Here is a 24,523-nt window from a genome sequence, read left to right as displayed (position 1 = left end):
GATTAAGGAAAATACAAAAGAAAAAAAGAAAATGCCTCAATGTTTTCAATGAAAAATTTTACTTTTGTATTGCCAATGGTGCTCTAAACCCACTGGTTAGCAAACAACCCCACCAGATTTAATAGGGAGCCCACAGTTTCCTGAATCACAGTGTTTTACAGCAGAATCCTAAATGTGAGTGGGTGAAAAAGTTGAACACCTTAATGCAGTTTGCAATAATTAGGGACTTGCTCAGTAACTCATTAACAATGTACTGGATTGTCTAGGCACTTTGCAGAAGGAGGGCAAGGTAAAGTATGATTCTTCCAGTGTTAAAGAAATCTGCCAACCTTTTATTTAAGAACGTCCAATTACTCTGTACATTGCAGCACACAACATTTAGGAAAGGACACACTTTTGAATAGAGAAGGTCTTTCTTTGACAAAGCTGTGTTAGAAGCAGTGTTAACAGAGACACAGCACTGCATGAATAACCTGAAGGCATATTTGAGCCCCAGTCTGATGCTGAAGACACCTGTCTCACCTTACTCTTGTTTTCTCCTCGGGTGTCAATGCCCCCTATGGTGGGCACACACACATGTGTGGAAAGCTGGATGTGTGTTTTTCCACCTTTGCAGAGTAGAGTAAGTTTATAAAAGTACATATTATTTGTTTCCAGTTATTACAGTATTAATACATAAAAATTAGTAAGAAATATTTATCATTGCAAGGCTTCCTTGCCTGTAAACTGCATTTATATGTATCCTCTCCAAAGAGACCTGGTGAAGGTTTTTTTGTAGTGTTTCTGTAGATGCCAAGAGCTGAGGACATCAGAGAGCAGCCTTGCCAGAAAGTGTTTATGTGCTGACAAAGCTGTCAAACACTGTGGACAGATGTTCAGTAATTACTCTCTGACTCCTCTATGCAAGCCTACATGCACAGCATACATATTCACTCCATGCTGCAGATAAAACTGCTTCTCCTCAGCCTAGAGTTGTGTCTGGACCAGGCTAAATAATTATAGACTAAACACTTCCACAGAGAAGTATCTTGATCATTTTTTCCTGTATCCCATTTTTAAGACACTGAGATCTCAAAGCATAATATGGATCTTACTTCTTTTTCTTGCAGTAGCTGTTCCTGGAAAAGCTTCCAGCGTCTCTGGCGGTGGTTCTCCCATTTCTCCAGCTGAGGGACCAAATTCTCCTGCCATTCCTCCTTCAGAAGCTCACATTCTCTTACAGAGAGGCTGGTCACCACAGGCAGGGTCTGAAGAAACAGCTCTGTCACCAACTCTGCTAAAGCACGGGAAGCCTTAGAGTACAGCTCCTAAGAGAGGCACAGAGAGGGACAGAGAGAAACATGTGACAAAGTGAATCCTCAGCCCTTTGGAGCTGTTCTCCTGCATGTTCCACAATAGATGCCAGTGAGAGAACCATGTGAATACACTGGGCTGGTGTCCAAATCCTAGAGCTAAAATCCAATGCCACTAAGGCTTGAGTTAAAAGGACCAGGTTTTGTAGATGGAACAACAAAATGTTTTGGTTCAAGCTACACAAGGCATTTAAAATGCAACAGTGGCAAGAGCACATGAGACCCTGTGCCCTAACTGTTGCTCACATGTGACTGCAGTAGAAAAGAATATCTTCTTTACTGGCTATGGTGGTGTGTTATAAAAACACCTATTTTGAAAGTGGCTGTGGAAACAATCTGGTGTAGCACAACACCTTGTAGGCACATTTTCTCAGGTGCTGATATGAAATGAATGAAGAAAGAGGGAAGAGTTATAAAGGATAGTATGGATTGAGCTAGACAAAAGTGACATTAGTCATGTCAGTAGTTGGTATTTCAAAATATGACACTCTTCAATGCCTGAAGAACAGAATTATTCAAATTCATCCTGGTGCAGAATAGTTTCAAGCCTAGGAAAACAAACATCTCCTGGTGGTTTTAATGAAACTAGTCCCATATGAACAGTTTTAAGTTGCTGAGGCTGGTTCACTCACAAGAAGTTTTGTGGTGATTTAGTCAGACGGCATCCAAGCTAAAAACTCAGCTCTAGTTTCACTGTCAAATACACAGTGGGGACAGGAGCTGTGCTGGCAAACTGGGTGCCATTTGAGATTATTTCTGGGCAGGAGTGAGGACAGGTAGCTTTCCCAGCTGAAAAGGGAAGAAAACCACACTGGAAAGTCACATGGACACTGCAGTATTTCTGCAGGATGATGAGCTATTTCTGTGTGAGCTCTGCATGATCCTACCAGTCCAAGAAGCTTTACTGCCTAGCTGGGCTTGCTTTCATTGCAAACCAGTGTTAACCCTCTTGGAAACACGTATCTTTCTTTCTTTTCTTTAAAATACTGATCATATTTTTAAAACTCTCTGAAGGCTTCCTGTTAAAAGAACAAGTCAGGTCTTCTAGATGCTGCCTTCTTTTAAATACAGGTTGAATTACAGTTTCTTAGATGATCAAAATATAGAACCTCTCAACAGAAACACAGGGATATTTATCTAGATGTGAAATATGCTTGTCTGCAGCTCACAGAAAACAGAAGTTCCAGTGGAATTTTTTTGGGGGGAGGGCATATACTGCTATAATGTACTGTTGTGTAAGAGCCCATTCCAATTGCTAGATATTGCATTATAAAATACAAAATACTAAAAAATAATAATAAAAAAGTGCAAGGACAAGAACTCAAGAAATAAAAACCAGAACTTAGGTTGAATATGAAACACAGTTCTGTGCCCCCATAATGATACATTTGGGGTTCATGTAATGTTTTCACAGCACCTTTATCTGTTCCATGTTTGGCTTTATAAATATCCTTTGAACTGATTGATTTCTGAAAAATATTTTAATATTTCTCATTTATTGTAAAATATACAAGCTGTGCACTGAGTACTAAATTATTATTTTCCTCCTATGATCCCTCTAGGATGCTAATCACCATATTAATTAGCTGTTTCACAAACAATAAATAGCTTAACAGCTCCCTGCAGTAACCTCTTCTTATGGATAAAACTGAGGCACAACACTAAAAAACATGTTCACTACACCTCTGAAATGAGCTGTCTCAGCTCTTTCCACTCTCTTACCTGTTTAAAGAAGGCAGGATTTTCAGAATCCAGCTCCCACTGGCTTTCTTCAATCTGAAATTATTCTAAATTCTTGCAAATTGGACTACAGCTTTTTGAAAATGATTACTGGATGTAAGTATGAGAATTAGTAGTCAAAGACCCAACATAATATCTAACTTCTGATAATACTTTTCCCATTTCTAGTGATTGCTCACAATCTAGACATGACAGTATATTAGGGGAACATTTGCTACACAGGTGTATCCTGTGCTGAAGGATTATTGCCCCTACTCCTTAATTATTGTATTACAAGTTCCTGTTATAACAAGAGGCATGATTTATACCATCCTAATAATCTGTGTAGTTGTGGGCCTGGCTTAGCTTGGAAAAAGCAATGCCAAATGATTTGCTTCAATTCTCTGCTGTTATTTTAAAATCCAAGACTCCAAGTTCTCAGGTTTAACATAAACTCAAAGAAACTGCACTTCTAATCTATATATCTCATACAACATTTAAAGAATAATGGCTCTATCTTTGTAATCTCTCCTGTGAGCTTTACCAGCCTTTCAGGACACATTAATTCTCCTGCCTTTACTGGGTGTTCACTGATATAAGAATTTCTATTGGGTCTGAAATACTTCAGAAGGAGTCTAGAGGAGCCCATGGTATTTTACTGCACTAGATCAAAAGATCTCAGACAGGGTGTTAAGAATTCTATTCTTTAACAAAGGCAGCTAAATCCCTTTTAAACACATTTTGCTGTGGAACTGATAGCATTTCCTTGGCACACTCACAGCCCTGTTATTATTATTTGCTATGAAATATTTTGCACAGAACAAAAATATGGTATTTTGTTCCTTGTTGTCAATGACATTTTGTTCTGCCTGTACCCCCTGCACCTTCAAATTACACTGTATGCTTACCTTTGGCACTATCACAGTGGGGACAGGTACTGAAGAAAAATGTGGTTAGGTCTTGTTCCCACAGAATTACTTATGTATATCACCTCACTAATGTGACAATCACATGGACATCAGAGCCCAGGCAGCCCTTGCATGCTGTACCCAGAGGCCACACCACAGGGACAACACAGTGGCCATGCTGTTTAATGCAGCACTTAAAAATGTGGCAAAATGGCCTTTAAAACTTTGGGAGGGGAAATACTAAGTCTACATTTAGGAAAGATTGCAGATGTGATTGAATTCTACCCAGTGACTCAAACTAACAAAATAGTGCAAAACTATTTGTACTCTAAGGAATGTACTTGGTTTCAAACTGCAATAAAGTCTGTCTGTGAGCAGGGATGGCACATGATGTATTAGGAAAGTTATTTTTCACAGGAAAGAAATAGGAAAGAAAAGGAAAATCAGTAGTGCTTCCAGGATCTTATTTTTGGACTAGAGCCTCTACAAATATTTTTTACAAGCTTCCTGATATACCATCTCTTGTTTTTAGAGTTTTGACTTGATGAAATTTATTCAAATTGATTCTATTAATAGAATAGCTGATTGCAGTATTGAATGAACCTGTTTGTAGTACCTGGCAGTCAATCTCAAAGCTTTTCAAAAAATCCCCAGAGAAATACATCAAGCATAAAGAAATACCATGGGGTACACATGGAAATAAAATGGGCTTAGATTAAAATGTTGAGTGCATCTGAATTTTAAACAAGGCATATATAATTTTGTCAAAATACAGGGGAGATAAATAGCTTATCAGATTTCACTCAAAGAACAATATTAATTCTCCCTCATAAACCTAAAAGATTAAAAGGTCCCTACATATAGATGAGTGAATAGTGAAATTGTGAAGCAGGAAAAGGCTGGTTAGAAAGGCTGGTTGTAGTTTATTTTATATGCCAGCCACTGAAAAGTATATATTATCTCAAAGAGGCAACTGCACAACTACTTGTTAACATGTGATAGAACATTTTACTGAAGGAACTAAGTACCTGATCAAAGCTGTGGAATACTGTTGCATGTACCTCCAGAAGCTCAGTGGTTAGGACACTCGGTTAGGAGGTAAGAGATTCATCTCCCAAACCATATTGTATCTTACAAAGGACAGAGATTCAAACTCACATCATATATCCCATAAATACATCAAAAATTCTGGGACACTGGACACACACACCACTGGCCACTACAAGATACTTCACACCCACTCAGAAGATACTGAGGTACAGTACAGTCTCAGCAGATACACCACTCAAAACAGGGAAAAGCTGATTGCATGTACTTCTTTCTTCCAGGTGAAGAATTCTGGAAAGTCAATTGGAAAATGAAAACTCTACCTGCTTTCAAGCATCCTAACATCCAAAAAGCACAGTGACATTGAAGTCATCCTTTGCACAAGTTAATAAAAAAGCTCCACTGTTTGATTTCCACACATTTAAAATGGAGGTCTATTGAAATATCAGTCTTGCCCCCTCACTGGTCTTTGATTTATTCAGGAGGCAGTTTCAATCTTCTCTTTTGGTACTCCTTTTTTAGAAATATGCCTTTGTGGGTAATGTTATGTCCCTCATGAGATCTAACTATTAGCCAATTGTGAATCTGTATAGTGGTAAAATCCATTTTCTTATGCAGTAAGGCAAGAGGAAGACTTCAGAATGAAGGCTACCCCTTCCAGATATCTTGTATCAGCTTTGACTGAAGCAACCAAAACAAAACTAATAGTGCTCAAATCCAGAATTAGAATGGGCTCCCATGGCATGAGTTCACAGATTTAATCTATCAGATGATGCTGTATTTTTGGGGAAGTTACAGGGCAAAAATTTCAAAAGTGAGCTTTTGAGGTGGAAGTCTCTTGATAGGGATTTCCACCTGAGACAAACTGATTCCCCCTAAAAAGATGCCAGCTCTTGGTACCCAAAAATGCAGTCCAGCATCCCTAACTATATCTCATGTTAATAAAATTACATAAGGAAAGTAATGAAAGAGTAAGTCTCTGGGAATCTCCGCTTTTTATCTTGTCCAAAATATTTTTTCTCCCTTTTATTAACAACAGACAAAATCAAATCCTTTTCCTCAAACTCACATTTATGTCTACTCATTCAAAAGATGTCTACTGCCTTGCTCATTGATAACACTCATGACTCAATAGCTTTTAGTCTAAATTTTTGTGCATTTTATTCCCAAGCCAAATTAAGGAACATTCTGGAGAATGGCTATCAGCAAAGGGGAATTATAAATGACAACAAATTTTGCTTTCATGGTTTTGAAATTAAGGCAGAAGAAAAAGACCTATCTTACCATGTACTATGTAATGTTAATTACTAGTACATTACTAGCTGTTAATTGATTTCCTTTGTGCAATCTGCATGTCTGTTTTCTTAATAATAGTGTTATCCCCCAACCTCTTCACTTCTCTTTTCCCTACTGAAATACACAGGTCGTTCACACAACAACAACAAAAAGAAAAAAGAGGGAAAATATTAAATGCTGGTGATTATCTGATATGTTAAACTTGAGACAGGTTTGACATAGAGGGGCAGGGAGTGGGGTGGGTGGTGTGTTATTGCTGCCATGTAAAAGAAAATTATGGTTAAAACAGTACAAAATCTCTTGTATACACAATAACTGTGCAGACCCTGTTCATGAAAATATTAAGCTGATCCATTCAATTATCTTCACACAATTTTCCCTTCAGTTATGATATACTGTGATAATCAAAAATCATTTGCCCTCATTCTTCAACACACATTTCAAAAACTAGTTATGGAGCCTGTGTCTAGACACAGACTATTCACCTACAGCACACTCTTTTAATCCAGTAGTGCGGCTGAAAAGTCCTACACTATCCTCCAAATATAACTCATTCATTCACTCAGGCATCAACAGATTCCATTGACCTTGGTTAAATCATTTTAATTGATTTATTCATGCGTACACAAAACAAACCTACTCAATTATTCTATGCAAACACACTCAGCTTCCAGATCATTGAATTTTTACATATTTATTCACCAATTTGGATAATTCTTCCATGTACTGTAGCAGTACAGACTTCTCTAGTGCTAGAGGGTTATATAAATCTATCTTGATCTGTTTAAAGAGCAAAAAATGAAAAAATGAAAAAGGCATAGAAATTTGATAAGGGCTTAGAAGAGCACTGTGAGAACAAGCTAAGGATCTTCCACAAGGGAGTGGCACTTAGTAACACCTTTTCTTCTGTCCTGAGAATACTGACAGGTTAGTAACACCTTTTCTTTTGTCCTGAGAATACTCACTGGTTCCCCAGCCACATGGTAACCTCTTCCTTATATTTTAACATCACCTTTTTCATTGAGATCATGTTTCAGCTTCTCCATTTGGAAGGCAAATGACTGTCAGCTAAGCTTCAGGGAGTGCAGATCCTCTGGAAAGGCAACATCAGGCTTTGCAGTGTTTACACAAATGCCCAAACTAGCTGGTTCTACACAGGACTGTGGTGCAAACCCAGTGGGGACATAGGTGTGTATCACAGAGCTGACTGCTGCCATGTGAGGCTGGCTGGCTCCCAGCTTGTTAATGCCTGCTTGTTTAACTCTACTTGAGCTGCAGCCACACAACGGCACTGGGGAGGATCCCAAATCCCTGTCATCATCCCACTGCTGCCTTGCCTCTCCCAACAGCAGCAGAGCTTCTTCCTATAACAAACCTGGAGCAAATAAGTGAAGAGGCAAAGTCCTGCTGCCCAGGGAAAGACTTGTGCTTGTACATGCTGCACTTCCTTTAACAGCAAGTCTACTTTTGCTTTTATGCCCCTGGCTATGGAAAACATGCAACCACTGCACTGTCCTCAGCTGTAGAAGTCAGAACAGCCCCATTTACCCCACTTACCTTCAGTGGGGCTATGCTCATTTGTATTATCTCTTCTTCCTCGCTTATAAGGTATATTCAAAAGCAGCCTCCTCTCTTAAAACAGTTCTTAGGATCTCTATTCGGGGTTAAGGGGAGGAAGGGTAGTTGCTCATTATATTAAATATCACAGTAAAAATGTTTTATTGCAGAAAAAAGAAAGTGGAAATAAAGATTTGTGGATGCTCATTTAACAGATGCCAGTTGGATCACAGTCCATGGAGTTTTTCATGTCTGGCAGTGTTTGGGTCTAGTCATAGGAGAGCAGCTGTAACATGGAATATAATGGCCTAGAGCTCAGTGAACTGGCAGAGTTCAAGTTTGTGCAGTTCTCCTGGCAACCTGGCAATTCTAGAAAAACTTAATTTATCCAAACCAATTTTTCTTTAGTGGGAAAGAAAACTTAGCTTAGTACTGAAAGAAATAGGATTTTCAGTCCTTAGTGTAACTAAAGTAGAGTACACAATAAAGGAAAGCAATATAATTTCACAAATGAGGAGGAACTCTGTAAGATAAAAAAAAACTGTTTAGTCTCAGACTTCACATGAATTGAGGCAGGGGATGGAGACTTAGTAACTATGGATGATGAACTGAGGACAATAATATCAGCAAACGTGTTGATTTTTCTTATATTACACAGCTTTGTGCATTTAATCTCCTCTGATTCACTTTTTTTTTTTCAAATGAATTTGAAAAAGTGCATGTGGACTACTGCTAATTAAGATTGTATGGGTATATTAGCTGTATGTGATAGGGACCACAAGTTTCCACAATATCCCTATCTGGTCATAATTAATCATGACAAGGATCCTGTTGAGCTGAAAGTGATTAGTTCCAGCCTAATTAAGGGTCACTACTGACTATGGTTTTGAGCTTCACCAGACAGATCATATTATCAATTTTTTCTGCATAGACAGAAAATAATTAAAGATGATGCAAAAGCATGAAGCACCTAGAATTTTCCAAATCAGTAACAAAAAGAAGTGTAAAAATATTACTTACACCAAAGATCTGAACCTATTTCAGGGAACTAACTATAAATAAAAAAAATTTCTCTGTGAGTAATGAATGAAAAGATTGTCTTTGGAGATGTAGTGAAGTTCATTTAGAATAGTACCATCCACGACAGTGCAGAAGAGATAATTATGCCACATAAATGAAATCTCCCTCCTGTAGTAATGACATTGTATGCTCTCAACATTACTGCAGCCTTGTCAGCCACCTGGGCAGCATGTTTTGGCAGACCATGCAGGCATTTTCTGACTAATATGAGGTTAGGAAACATAGTGTTTTGGGAAGATAATGGAAAAGGCAAGCTAATATGGAAGACTACTGTCCTGTCTCCATCTTCTGCTTTGTCAGCCTAGCTTTCTGGAGCTGTAACTCCTGGAGGTGATCCTTCCTGCAATTCCCCAATCCTCCCCAAGGCCTGACACTGCAGTGAGGTTAGGCAATCTTCAAAATTAATTTAGAAAATGACATTTATCACTAGAAGCGGCACCTTGTAGAGATCAGCGACAGCCTCTGTGCTCTCACAGTCATCCTCCTCCTCCAGATCCCACTGTGCTTGCCTGTGTTTCTCCATCAGCCCATGGTAAGCCTAAAAAGAAACACAGTAGGTGTATTTAAATAGCTGAAAAGATCTTAATAGATCTTTTCAGATGCTTCCCTTTTCTTCCTTGATGCTCTTCCCATGTATCACTACAACAGCAATTGTTTACCTGGAACCATGACTCAGAGGGAAATGGAACTTGCCTTACCACCTTAATTTGAGCTTTTCCAGTCTTGAGTATAAAATTCCTTAGCCTCAGCAATATGGGGTCAAATAATATATAAATACTACTACAAAACACGTGAAATGATCTGACTTGAAACCTGTTTTCCAGTGTATGAATATCCCTACATCATAGCCATAACTATGAGGTGCAGAACAGCCATGTGACATCACCATGAGACACCTGAGTTGCAGCTGTATCACACTGTACAGGGATTTTGCACTGGGGTTGGTCACCATGTTCCATGGTGGTTCCTAAAAGGCTGATCTATGATGTGGTCCTGACTTAGTCCTTGGTCCCAGTTTGAGAAGGGATGCAATTTTTTTCTTCATGTAAGGACTGTGACTGTGTTGGCAGGCTCATGGAAGATTATATTTCACAGACAAAGACTACCTCAACCTACAGACTAATGAGTAGCATTATACATAAGTATTCTATATTTTGATTTAATCTGCCAAGTCCTCCCTATCACTCCCATGGTAAATATGTTTTTTTTCATTAGGTATGTCAATAGAGCTCTTCTAAAGAGGACCTAAGTGCCCATAAATGCTTCAGCATTCTTGTAGAGGTAGACTTGAAAGCTCACACACGTCATGGAGTCATACTTTATGACAGAAGTTGACAAATTAACTGCTATAACTTGTATTTCCACCGTGGGTAGGCAGAGCCAGACTGGATTACTGTAACTGACACTTTATGGTTTGTGTTCTTCATTGGTCATTCCCGTATTCTCTGCAGTAAAAGACAAAATTAAAATCCTCCTTTTCCAACAGAAACATAGATGAAGGAGAAAGAATGATATAGGAACTCTAACCTTTACTATATATCTCATTCTGTCATAAAAAAATCAGATCTGCAGCAAGTCAGTTGTTACCACCCTACTTGTGTTCAGAGCAATCTGATGTGAATGAAGTTTATTGCAAGATCCACTATCATAATTGGCAACCACTTAAAATTCAGCAGAAAGGTCAGTTACTGGCAAGGCTGCTACCATGGTGGTGTGACCCTTGATGAGGTGAAGGGGGAAAGGCAGAGGAAAGAAGTGTTTTTGATGAGTACAGCTCTGTGCTCATGGTGAGGCTTTCCGACCAATTCCTTTACTGTTGGGCTGGATGTCAAATTATGAAACAAACTTAAAATAGCTCCTCAGTGCCAACTGGATTGTTCTCACAAAATAATTACTGGACTATTTAAGTTATTTTTAAATATTTAACTCAAACCATGGGAGCTGCAGGTACAAATTTTTCTTGTTCTTTGAAGAGTTTCTGCACTTAAGACCCCATCTGTTCTGGGACAAAAAACTCTCCCACTGTGCAGGCAGAAAGAATTACATTTCTGACTTTCTTAATTTGTACATAGGCATTTCACAATCCTAAAACTCAGCTGTGTTCTGTCCTGCAGCATGAATTGCAAGTTGCCCCTCCCTGCTCAGCCTGTCAGAAAGCTGTTGAGTAGCCTTAGTTAAACTCTAGACTAATGATCTGCTCATCAGGTGTACAGAATAGAGCATCTCTTGCACAAAGCTGTGTGGCTCTACCTTTGTGGAAGGGGTCTTACAGCAACATTTTTAAGCTTTGTTCAATGAATCTGGGATGTATCCAAGAGTGTCCAATGATGTCTAAAAGGAAAATACATTCGCAAGTGCACACTGGCTACAAAAATGTGTGACAGACTTGTCTCAAGTTTGGTTTTATGAAAAGCCAAAGGTGTAAAATTGCTCTACTTGTTTTGGAGTAAGGTGGTGCCAGGCAGGTGTGCATACAGAAATAGTAACTGCTTTATCCAAGTCATACAATATAATTAAAGAATATGGCCCCACAGTACAAAACTGCAGTGTTAAGACCAATAAATTCTGATAGATTGCTGCAGTTGGAATCTGGGTCTTCTCATACAATAATTTTATCTAAGTTATTGGATTTCATCAAAAGTTAAATGCTGCTGGATGTAACCACTTTCAACTTAAATTATTTATTTTCATGAAAATTGAATATTGATTTTTTTTTAATTCTTAATAACTTGGGTTTGCAGCTCCCAGCAGTTACTTGAATTTTGCAGCTCTCAGCATTTACAGCTAAGAACTCTAATTTTGTATATTCATTCGGAACAATAACAACAAATCTCTATAGAAAATATGAGCACAAAAACATTACACTGGCCACTGTATACCATATTAAATTATCAACTGAAAGCCTTCTCTAAGGCATCCTGCCAGAGATCATAATTAGTTTTTCCTCTACTTCTCTGAAATTTGGTAAATCTTTTGAGCCTCAGTAACCCCACTCATAGGAAAGCAATTAGATCAGTGCAGACTGTTTCCTTCTGTAATGCAGGCTGGATAGTTTCCTCCAGGTATTTCCTGTCTTAAAGCAAACACACAGTAGGTAAGCAAAAGATGTCTTCTACCAAACATGCAATTTTGCATTAACCCCATTGGCATTCTCTTCCAATGCAACACCACCAACACTGCAGGAACAGCCATGGCAACAGGGGCTCTGACCCTGTCCACCTGTTCCACCACACGTGATTCTCACAAGGACCCAAAATTCCCAGTTTTACGGAACTGGGAGAAATCTGCAATACATTTGGCTTTAAAAACTACTAGAACAGGGAAAACAAGCTTTTACTTGTTCACCTTGAGAAAATTATGAACATCTTCAGTAAGAAAAGTTTTGCTAAGGAGACTCCTTTGTTCAGCTTCCTGTCTGCGTTTGAACTCTTCCTTCTTCTTGGCACGGCACTCCAGCCGTTTCCAGATCAGCTCTTTACTTAGCTGCATGCACTCTGGAACATCAACCACAAACAATTAGGCACCACAACTCCACAGGGAGAAAGCAACATCTGCTGCTGTCACACAACATAAGCTCACGGAGATCTGTTAGTGAGTGAAATAGGCAAGTAATCACCATGCAGGATTTGAAATTTACTTTTTACCCTGATGGCCTTTTTAGATGTGAACTTCTAAATTGTTACACGGCACTTAAATCTATCAGGTTTTTGGACTGCTACCATCCTGCACCCTCCCTTTCACTGGTGCTGCTGTTTATGCAAAGGCAGTGTGTTAGTCCAAGAAACAGATTGCCTCATGCAGCACCCCAAACCTCCCCCTCCTGCTTCAGGAAGGTCAGTAAGTGTCTCATTACCTAATTGAAGATATGCAAATGCTGCTGCAAGGACAGGGGCAGTAACATATGGCGGGGAGAAAAGGTCTAAAGCAGTGCTAGTTCAGATTAGTTTGAACTGGCACACAGCCCATACATACAGACTTCTAAAGTGACTCATCCAAGAACCTGCAGTAAAAGTTGTCAAGGTCCCTCCAATTTCGTGCTACTAATGGGAACTATTTGGGACTAAATTCTTCCCCACTTCATTCCCCCTGTAGCTCCAAGTGATATATAAATTAAAGAGCCTATTTGCATCCTGGGCTGCTGAGTGCAATCACTGCTTTAAATGTTCTGCCACTTCATGTCTCATTGCCTGTCCACCTAAGAAAAATTTTACTAATTTCCCCCAGTTACCCTGCCCCAGAGCAGTACTTCACTCCTGACACAAGCAGCTAAAGGGAGATGCAAAAGAACAGTTACCTGTGGCTGCTGTTCTGCCACTATATTAAGCTGCTTTAACTACAAGAAATTACTTTGTAGAGAAACAAAAGGAGCACAGTACTGCAGTACCAAGAATGTTATTTATTCTCCATGCTAATTTATTGTGTTTATCCATAGGCTGATGATGCACTGACAGAACACTTGAAGGTGCACCAAAAGTACAGGAAAGCCTGTAATGAAAATATCACTTAAATAAATGTAGCAGTGTTTTACTTTTAAACACTATTGATTCTTTAATACTTCCTTATTTTGTACCCTAGGAACACAATCTTGCTGGCTTTGTACTCTGTGAATTATAGGTACAGTTTAACTTTTGTATTTAGAAGCTCATAAGAAAGGTCAACATAAGGCTCTATTGGAATAAATGCTGCACTCCAGATAATTTTTTTTAAAGCACATTTCATTTCTATCTAAAACCAGGAGGTTGATAATGTTCTTCTACACAGGACGTACCACCTATAATATATAGCTATATATAACTATAAAAACCTACTTTGCATAAAATAAAGGCCTTGACAGAGGTATTTTTGCTTAGGAACAAGTGAAAATTGACAAAAAGCAGGAAAAATCACCCAGAGACAACCATTTATGCTTAAAGAATGTTGGTGGCTGAACCTATGTGAAAACTATGAACTAGGCATAGACAGTTTTAGAAACAAACATCCTCGAAAGAGACTATACCACAATATACATTTTTTTAGTGAATATCAGCAAACTTTTCACACAGCTAGATGCTCTGAAAGAGGATCAAGTCTGCAGCACTTTCTGTGATGAAATAATTGGCACAGTAGATGACAGGAGAGTGGTGGATATTGGCTACCCTGACTTCAGGCAGGTTTTCAATGCAGTCTCCTGACAGATCCTCACAGAGAAGAGGATGGATGAGCAGTGAGATGGACTGAAAACTTGCTCAAAGTCCACCTGGAAGCCAGCACCTATTGGTGTAGCCCAGGGCTCAATACTGAGTACAATTCTGCTCAGTAGCTTCATTAATAACCTGGATGATGGAGCAGAGTGCAAATTTAGCAAGCCTGCAGAGGTCACAAAAAATGGGAGGAGTGGCTGATACACCACACATACTTGTACTTCCATCCACAGGGCACCTGACATGCTGGAGAAATGGGCTGATGCAAATCTTCTGAAGTTTAACAATGGGAAGTGCAAAGTGCTGCACCTGGGGAGGAACAACCCCAGGCACACAAGCACATGCTGGAGACTGCCCAGCTGGAGAGGAGCTTGGCAGGAAAGGACCTGGGGTTCTGGTGGACACCAGGTTGAACGTAAGCCAGCAGATAAAGGGAGGGGATCCTTTCCCTCCATTCAACTCTGGTTAGGCCACACCTGGAGTGCTGTGTCCAGTTCTGTGCTCCACAGCCAAGTACAAGAGAGACATGGAGATACTGAAGAGAATTCAACAAAGGGCCACAAGGATGAATGGACTGGAGCATGTCCCCTGTGAGACAAAGCTCAGAGAGCTGGGGCTGTTCAGTGTGGAGAAGAGAGGGCTCAGGGGGGATCTGAGCATAATAAGTATATAAACACCTGAGTATACAAACATCTGGAGAGTGGGTACAAAGAAGACAGAGCCATTCTCTTCTGTTGTGCCCAACAAAAGGACCAGAGGCAGCTGCCAGAAACTGAAACACAGGAAACTGAAACACAGGAGGTTCCTTTTACCATGAGGATGACTGAGCACTGGGACAGGTGGCCCAGGTGGAGTCTCCATTCTTGGAGAGAGAAGCTGTCTGAACATGATCCTGGGCAACCAACAGTAGCTCAACCTACTTAAGCAGACAGGGTCGACCATACAACCCCCAGAAGTTCTTTCAATCTTAACCATTCTGTGATTCTGTGAATTTATAACCGTGAGATAAGGCACAAATTATCATCACTAAGAGCCGAAAGTGAGTGAGCAGCACTGCAGCAAGAACATACTGCAACAACACTGCATTCATTCTGACTATTCAGTTCACTGAACTCTAAACCTAATGCCATTTTGCTATGACAATTTTCTTTAAATGTGTCCAAAAATACCAGAAATGGTTCTGGAAATTGTGTTGAAGTGGTTTGCATTATTTTCCTTCTGACTAAATGTTTACCATTATTTGCTGTGAGTACTGATGGGAGGCACTGAGCCCTGAAACAGCACCTCTCAGAGAAGATAGGGCTATATTTTTCAACACTGGGCATTAGGTAACATACAAAATGACACAGGGAGAACCTTAAATCAGTGGGTCAGTCAGCCTAGGCTTTATTATGACTGTGTACTTTTCAGATAGGCAATATCAAGAGGTGTAAAAGGACAAGGAAATACTTCATTTTAGATGTATTTTAGTCTGACATAAGAAGAGAGATTTATAGGAAGATCTCAAGCTTTAACATAATCTTTTCAGAAGAGTGATAGCACGACTGCTTGGTATTTGGCACAATTGCTTCTGGCTTTACATACTATCAAGAAATCCTAAGACAGTGTCTTATGTCAGCCAGTATGACCAGCAATGCCAGGTATGTGAACAGTAAATGGAGAAGTATCACAAATACTTGTAGCAAGTACAATTCAAATTAATGAAATTAGATTATGTGAATTACAAAGTACCTAGTCATACCTGGAACAAGACATAAAAAGCCTGAAGTCAAAGTTCCCATTCTAAACATACACCCTCCAGAATAAAACCAATCCTGGCCAATTCATTAGTATCTTTTTAAAACAGAGAGGTATATACAGCTGAAGCTGTCATTTTTTTTACTCTTTAAAACAATGAGAATTCATGTAAGTCATGAGATCCAGTCTAAGAACTCACCATTACTGTAATGTGCCAGCTGTTCCCAGAAGGCCTTGTGCAGGTCTGTTAGAAGCTCCTCCTTTTGTCGACTGAAAGATTATTCCTTACAGTTAAGTGGTCCAGAATATTTGACACAGTATTTAATCTGCCCTTACACTCTTCTGGTATAGAGGACTTCAGTGAATCGATCATTTTCACCATAAGCTCCCAGTTGAATAACCTTTCCTGAATGTCCTAAACCAAACATAAAGTCCTGTTTAGAAACCAAGAATGTATCTTTGAAGGTTGTGCTTTCCTTTCATTGAACTATTGATTCCCAAACCACAAAAAAACCACTGAGGCTTCTCAAAACCATGTGAATAACCATCTTCGTGTACTTAAATACTTCTGAAAATTTTGATCAGTGCAGGCTAGCAGTAGGTTTATTGCATGTTCAGTTGCAAGAGCTAATCTAAAATTATTGGTGTTTTTCATTATTTTTAGCTGTCAAGAAGACATTAAGTCTGGAAAAGAAAATAACAGCCTTGCAGAAAAAAGTTAAATGCAAAAGGAGGATAGATGGACAGAAGACAACATGGAAGTCCTGGACTTCTTTTCAAGATACTATATGGCACACCAGTAAAGGTTCTCATTTTGAAATGAGGACACATACCTGATTCAGATAATGCTGTGATTCCTTCAAATACACAGTCAGACAGAGTTCAATACATATACTAAAAATCAGTATAATTGCCTACTGCCTAGCAGTTTTCACTGCACTATTAAAGAAGTAGCCCATGATCACAGTAGGGAAAGATTTCCTGGGTGAAAGTGCAGCTGCTTTAAGCAATGCTGCAAGGTTAGAGAGAGTTTGACAATGCTGTACTAAGTTAACAGCTGGACTCGATCTCAGGGCTCTTTTTCAAACCAAATGATTCTATGATTCTCTGACCTACTGTAATTAATAGAGATGTACCTACAATGACCTCTGCAATGAGATTTCAGCATCATCACAGTAGTGACTTTACGCAGGAATATCTCAGTCTACTGAGCTGCTCCAATGCAAAACTAACAAGCTAATAATTATTGTATCTGTTTATACACCAAATTACTAATAAATGCAGTGATTCCAATTGTATGCTAATATATAAATTACATATAACTCTTTCAGCATATCCTGTGCAAAAAACAAGAAGGTATCAGTTAGATTTAACACAACATAAAGCACAGTGCTGATGCATTTATGAACAAAGTTCTCCCTCCTCAGACCATATTCCTATAAGAATAAGAATTTTCAATTCAAATTAAAATCACTGAACACACAATCACCCTCAAATTTAAATTAGGATTTATGAGTCAAAGTGGAATAAGTGTTTTGAAAGAAAATGAAATTTTGTAATGCCCGCAGTAACAATTCTCCATCTATTGGATCTTGCGCTCTCACTCCTGCTTCACCATCTGCATCAATAATACTTTTTCCTTATGACTACCTAAACAGTATTCTGAGAATTAGAACTCAAGTGCAGAGAGTTCACCCTCCTATGAATCCTCCTAAAGTGCAATGGAAGCTGAGCTCTCAGCAATAAAGCTCAAACAGACAACTGGATTAAGCAGTCTACATCACTCCTGAGGCACGACTGACAGACTCTGCACTGACATAATTCTTTCTGCTCATATTGACTAAATCCGTCTCTACTTTTATTTCTTTTTTACTTTACCATCGCCTGCAAGTCTTGAGATTCACTTAACAAGCTTTCTACTGCAATCATCTTCTCAGTCAGATCCATCATTATCTTTGTGGCTTTGGCACTTGAGCATTTTGATTGGTCCAAAAAATCCTGCTGGGCTTTGTCAGTCTGCTTCCAGAAGGCTTCCATCTGTGGAATATGAATCAAAATACAACCCATGTTCCCTCATTAATCATCTGGTATTTCATTAAAAAAGAGGCATATATATGAGTCTACTGAAATACAAGTCACAGACAGATCTCAGTATTAGTTATATTGAACAATTTGCAAAGATAAAGAGACTTATATATAATATATATAATATATTGGTGGTGGATATATATATCTCCACCAATTTGTTAATTTGTTAATTCTCTACATATTGCATCTATAAGACCCTATAGTGTTTTTAGTACTGATGGTAAAAACCTAGAAGATAAACTGCATCCCTTTTATTCTGGGAAGTTTATTTAGCTGTAGGAGCAGGTATTCTAGTCAAACAACATTTTTACCAAAAAAAGAAAAACTGAAAATTATTACTGTTTTACACCATCAAAGTCTTTCACAGCTAAATGCTACATAAGCACAAATACTTTATGTCAGCACAGTGTATGTGCCAATTCTAATAGATTATTATATGGACAATTCCTAGTTGTAGGTTCTGATTCCATAAACATGACTGTGTACACTGGCAATATTCTGTGCTCTGTGGGATTACTCGTACACATGAAGGTAAAAAAAATGCATCCATCACCATGATTTCTACTAAGTACCCATGAATTTTGGGGGGAAAAAAGTGACTATGGCACCTGTGAGTATGGCAAAAACTCCTTTATATTCTCAGAGGAAGACTGAGGTACTGAGCTATACAAATCTGCATAGAGGGAAATTATTTTCAGTACAACGAAAAGCATCAGCAGGCACAAGAGTGACAGAGCCACTGAAGGATGATCACTGCTGGTGAATAAATGCTTCATGTTCCTCAGCAAGGTTGCCAGCAATTATTTTTACATGACTAACCCTGGAAAACTCTAAACAATCATTTTTCCACTGAGCAAAGTTAATGTACAAAAGAAACTTGACGCAGATGTTCCAATGTTACCAGGACTTCCACTATAAAGTGAAGGGCTCAGAGAAAGCAGAGAGAATTCCCAGGGAAGCACTTAATCACCAGACATTAGAAAATATTAACTCCTGTATGAAAAAGGCCCAAGGCTGAGGTGATGGGCTGTTTGGTCCAGGGCTAAAGTGGCACAGTCAATCAGCACAGGCAGCTCACAGAGCTGTCACTCTCTCATTTTCATCAGCAGTCAATTTGCTCAAACTTCCAAAACAGGGCTGGGAAGAATATTACTCAGTTTACTGGAGAATAGGACATAGAATGTTCTTAACCTCCAGTTTTCTAGCCTGAATCTAGACTGACATAGTGAACCTACTTTAGAGAAAAAAAAAACCAAATGCCTGCTATCAAACTGTATTTTCACATCAAAAAAGGTAAATATATTCTCACATGGAAAGCTGCTAAAGAAAAAGGCTTTGCTAAAGTAAATGCACAAAACATACTAAAACATTGCCCAGCAACTATGGTTTTAGTACTTCTTTCTGCTGGAAAAAAATTGTAGGCTCTTATTACTCCCTTACTCAGTTACAAGGATTGACAAAAGCAAGGTGCGAGGATAACATTCCTAAAAGTCAGGCTATACATAGGCTTGAAATAAATCTTATCCTCAGACAAGCACCAGACATTTCTCAGCTGATAAAAGAGTATTGTTTTACAAAAAGCATAAAAAATGTTTTATTTATAAAAACATATCGACAACCAAAGGGAGCTGGAAATATTTTGCTGGGGCAAAGTAAAAATAATTTCAGGACACATATAAAATACTAACTGTGGACTACTCAACAAAACCATTACACTAAAGAACTACCTACCAAAAGAAAAACATTAAAGTAAAATTTTAGAAAGAAATAGAAAGTTACATTATCTATTATGTGCTCGGAATATTCCCTTTCCCTCCTTTCCAGGTCTTCTAGAGTCTGGAACTCTGAGTTACGGGCTCCTGACATTTCAGTATTCTGGAGTCTAGAGTCAAGTTGTTTCTGTAATTCTTCAAAATCCTGGGGGAAAAAAATCAAGTGATTACTTAAACAGAAAAACAGACATAACTTCTAAATTTGGGAGTGGATTTGTATGTCAGTTCTGGCTCATTGCTAATGAAGATGGAGTGTTCAGAAAGTTCTGTTCATGGTAATGTACTTTCTGTAGCAAGCAAGGAAATCTCCAGATATATGGCAGCTCTGAAGTAAACTTAATACAAATACATACATTTCCACTAGGATGTGAGTAGTCAAGACCATAATCCATCTCTGCTGAATTCATCAGTAAACACTGCTTCAAGAGCTTTTACATTAATAATCCCTACAATCTATCTACCAATGCTTTTATTTAAATGCATGCGCCCCATCTTAAATGGCTGCTACGAGTGTACATGCTGTGTTTCAAAGCTCAGGTAAGTATCCTGGTGATAATCAGATAGTGATTCCTGCAGAGTGCTGGATGAATACACATGGATGAACACACCTGTAATGCTCATAAGGGACACATTATAGGTTGCATGATTGCATGAGGTTTCACAGCTTTTCAGTCCTTTAGAAACCAGGGTGATTTTTTATGAAAGCTGATGTTGCTGACAAATACTAGTCTGATGCCATTGCCTAGTAAGCTGATAGTGAAAAGGGTGACTCTTCCTTCACTGCAACATGCCTTACATAGCAAGCACTGACTTCTAACACCATCCACTTTTGGCTATCAATGCATTAACTTGATACCTTTATGCCTTAAAGAAATGTAAGTAGAGTTTGACAAGCTTCACTAACAATTTCATCAAAATCCTATGAATTTTTATGATGCAGAATTAAAAGTGGAAAAGGCTGTCTGCAATGAAACATGTAACATCTCTTTTACATGGTGGTCATAACCAGCCTTGTTCCTTGTATGATACCTGTCCTCTAAGACTGTCAGGTTTACAAGATCTTTCTCTCCATCATATAGGACACAGAAACCCTGTACTGGAACTTAAACAACTGGACTTCTCTGACAATTATTGCACCTAATTATGTGGATTTAGTCCTTGTCTTGCAGCATCCTAGGAGCATGAGGACAGTGATGCCATCAAACTTCACTGAGGATTAGGTTCTGTCAAGAAAAATGCCTATTCTAGATCAGCCCTGTTTATAATTTGAAGTCATTACCAGAAGACCACCAGTAAAAGGATTTTGCACATCTATTCTCACTTTTCATCTAGTAAATACAATAAGTTTTAATACTAAACCTGAGGATTCAAGGCAGAAAAGTGCTTTAAGGCAAAATACCTTCTGATATAAATCATAGGGTACAACTACAGAAATTGTTATAGTAATTCACAGACTGTGAGACTGTACAAAGTATTCGACAACTAGTGCTCATGAGCTGATAGACAAATGTCCAGATGTGAAATTCCATCTACATGTAAGAAAAGCATAATTGCTGCTGTGATTAGGCTGCTCTCAGTACAAACATTCAAGACTTGGATTGGCAGGGCACTGGATAACCTTACCTAAGACAAAGCTTCCTACAGAAGGCTGGGCCAGAAAATCTCAAGATATGCTTCTCAATCCAGATTTTTCTGTGCCTCTAAACTAGAAAGTGGAACCAATAGCTCTCCTATTTTCTATAGTTTTGTAAAGCTTTTTGATCCTTCTAACAACCTTGACAATAGTATTGTGACTACCTGAAATACATTGATTGTCAATATATGTCTTCCAGTTCAGAAGTGGCATATGGACTACAATGCAAGTACATGAAAGAAAAAAGGATGATGAGTAAAATAAGTATATTTTTCCCTGATGAAAGCCTTGAGTGTCATACTGCTACTTTATTTCCTGCTATTTTATTATCAGCAAGATACCTGGGACCAAACAAAGCCACTGGTAATTAGAAATTATTAAATCTGAGTGAATGGGGTTCAAAATGTTCTGTTTAAATGGATTCAACTACAAAATATTTTATCTTTAACAGATTACGTAGATCACTTCATACAGCAACAAGGAGGAAAAGCATACAAGGTAATGTAGAAAATCAACTAACAAGGGAGTTTCTTTGCATTTTCTTCAGAAATAGATTACAAATGACATGGCTGTTCAAAAGGAATAGGTGAAATGGCCTGCTGTGGTAATAAAATTAACTCTTATTTTGTATGGTCTTAAGTACTAACCAACAAACCCACTTACATTTTCCTGATTTAAAAGGATCTTCTTCAACAAACCATCAGTAATCTTCTTTTTACGATGGAAATCTGTGAGGTATATCTTGAAAATCTGAATAAACATCTGTTTAAAAGGAAGAAAACAACCTCCAGTTTAAGTGCCTGTCTGTCATTGTAAGAACATCTTTGTGATATATTTTGCTGATTTAAATCAATCAGGGAGATTATAGCGAATCATAAGAGAAACAACAGACAAATGAACAGATTTATCACCAGCGACTCTCCAGTACTTGCACTGTGAAAAATTCTCTGGTTTTGGCTCCAGTGAGATACTGGAAGATGTTGTTACACATAATCTCAAAAATCCTTATAACCAGACAGACACATTTTAAACTATTCTTGACTGGAGAAAATGCAGATCACTTGAAAATACAAAGCCCATTTTTCTAAAGGTTAATGAACCCCTAAACTGGAAGACAGTAACTATTCAAAAGATACTAAAGACTCATTACTCTGACTTCAACTGTACTCAGCCACATAATACATCAAACATTTTTATATACAACCCAAAAGAAACTATCTCAAGTTCTAGCTAGCTTCTCTTGCAAGAAAAATACTTATTTCCCATTTGTGTGCCTTTTTTTTTAAGACTGTAATACTAGTGTCTTCAAAAAGACATTTTTTATTTTTTAACACTGGGAAAACTTTTGCTTAACCTTTTCCCCTCTTCCCTCAATTAGAGTTTCAGTGTAAGGTTAATTCATTTCATTAGTAACTGCTGCAGCATTTTCCAGTGTGGAAATAAAAATACATGAAATATAACAGCCACCTGCCTGTTCCTTATAATCTTGAAAACAAGATGATGCAAAACTTCCCTGCATAAAACATATAAAAACATAAATGAATACATATTTACATATTGAAACAGTTATTGAAGCTCATGTCAGGTGAGCAAAATCTGGAAATATATTATAATTAGAGCCCAATAGAAGAGAAAACCATATAGCAGTCATGTTTTGGATCTCACTTGCAAATGTTTTGGACACATTACCAAGATACCATATACAGTAAAAAGAAAAAAAAAGGGTTCAGGAGAAGACTGATAGAAAAGGATGTATTTCTTTAGACTTGATGCCAAGAAAAACTGAAATCAGAGAAAGCAGAGTGGGAAAGGTAGAAATTATTCTCAGGCTGATTTATTTTTTCCCTTTTTTACCTTCTGACAAAAATATAAAGCTATTTAAATATTCAGCTAAAGGTCTAAGTCCTTTGTGGGTATTTCTAGTGGGCCACAAAGCGTGTTAAGTGCTCATTTTCTCTGTGTTTCTGTGATTACATCACTATGTTGCTACTTACCTTCCTTAGAAATTGATTATTAGCTTTGACATCAAGTTCAACCTTCTATAATCAAGCTAAACTTCCTTCTGGAATCTGATCACAAGTTCCCTTTCTCATTTAACTAATGTGGGTAATCCATTACATGAGAAACTGCTTCCCAGGTTTACTTTCCTGTTTCCTCCTTTAGGTTGTGTAGAAATTTCTTCAGAAAATCCCACCCTTTGAAATATTCTCAGTGGATTTAGTAAATTATAACAGAAATTACCAATTTTGTTTAAACAGAGCTCAAGAAAAGAGGGGAGGAAAAAGTTATAGACTTTATGCCCAGATTCATATTTATTGAGCTAAACCTCAGTAGCAGTAATGGTGCATGGCTAGGCACCACAAACAATCATTACTGAATATCCCATAATGTCCCATGACCTTAATTGTACTTTGTTTTTCTTTTCTTTTTTTTTTTCCTTGTCAGTTTTGGATGCTGTGACTTGATGCAGGTAGTTATCTATGGTTTAAATGGTACCTAAATCCTACAACTTTAAAAATTCAGAACTATTGTACTTACTACAATGGTACTGATGGAGATGAACTGAATTTTCCATTTTATTCCAAAAGCTTTAAGTTTCTGGAGTCTCAACACACAAACAAGCAAGTTTGTCCTAAAGACAAACTCACCTATTAAATAATTTATTACCTCTTCTTATGAGCCTCAAGTGCTGTATGTTAATCTCTGAAGTAATACTTAAACCAATTTTTTGTATTTGCTATATTGGTATTTCACAGACCAGTATACTTCATCACATTTTACTTCCTTAGGAAGCTCATATATATGCAGAGTAGGAGGAAAAAAGTCAATGTGGAAATGCAACTCTGCTGCATTACATCTCACCTAGCCAGCTGTTTATGTTATTTCATAAACTAATATTCAGCTAAGATTTTCAAAACAATGAGCTATAAATGAGATATAAGTACCTACCACATTTTTTTCTTTTCTGAGTTCAGTACCAAGAAGCATGAGATCTTGTAAAGTAAGACTGCAAAGGCAGAGCTTAACATCAAAACTAAAAAAAAAGATTAAAAATGCATTAATTGCAATCTAAATGACAGTTACACAAAAAGACAACACAATATGGTTCATTTAACCACTAGATCCTCCTAAAAACACTGCCCCAAAACAGAAG

At 38.0% G+C, this 24,523-nt stretch overlaps 1 protein-coding gene across 1 annotated transcript in view; it reads right to left on the bottom strand.

Moving 5' to 3' along the window:
* Nucleotides 1–24,523, bottom strand: part of EVC (EvC ciliary complex subunit 1) — a 50,311-nt gene that overhangs the window by 18,234 nt on the left and 7,554 nt on the right. Inside the window, 9 exon segments of the mRNA XM_036382118.2 lie at nt 1,095–1,307; nt 9,399–9,497; nt 12,305–12,453; nt 16,076–16,147; nt 16,150–16,291; nt 17,755–17,913; nt 19,744–19,881; nt 22,033–22,131; nt 24,319–24,403. Coding sequence (XP_036238011.1) covers nt 1,095–1,307; nt 9,399–9,497; nt 12,305–12,453; nt 16,076–16,147; nt 16,150–16,291; nt 17,755–17,913; nt 19,744–19,881; nt 22,033–22,131; nt 24,319–24,403 — 1,156 coding nt within the window.

The sequence above is a fragment of the Molothrus ater genome, chromosome 4 (assembly GCF_012460135.2).
Source record: "Molothrus ater isolate BHLD 08-10-18 breed brown headed cowbird chromosome 4, BPBGC_Mater_1.1, whole genome shotgun sequence".
Classification (NCBI taxonomy): Eukaryota; Metazoa; Chordata; class Aves; order Passeriformes; family Icteridae; genus Molothrus; species Molothrus ater.
This window is presented reverse-complemented; position numbering and strand designations above follow the sequence as displayed.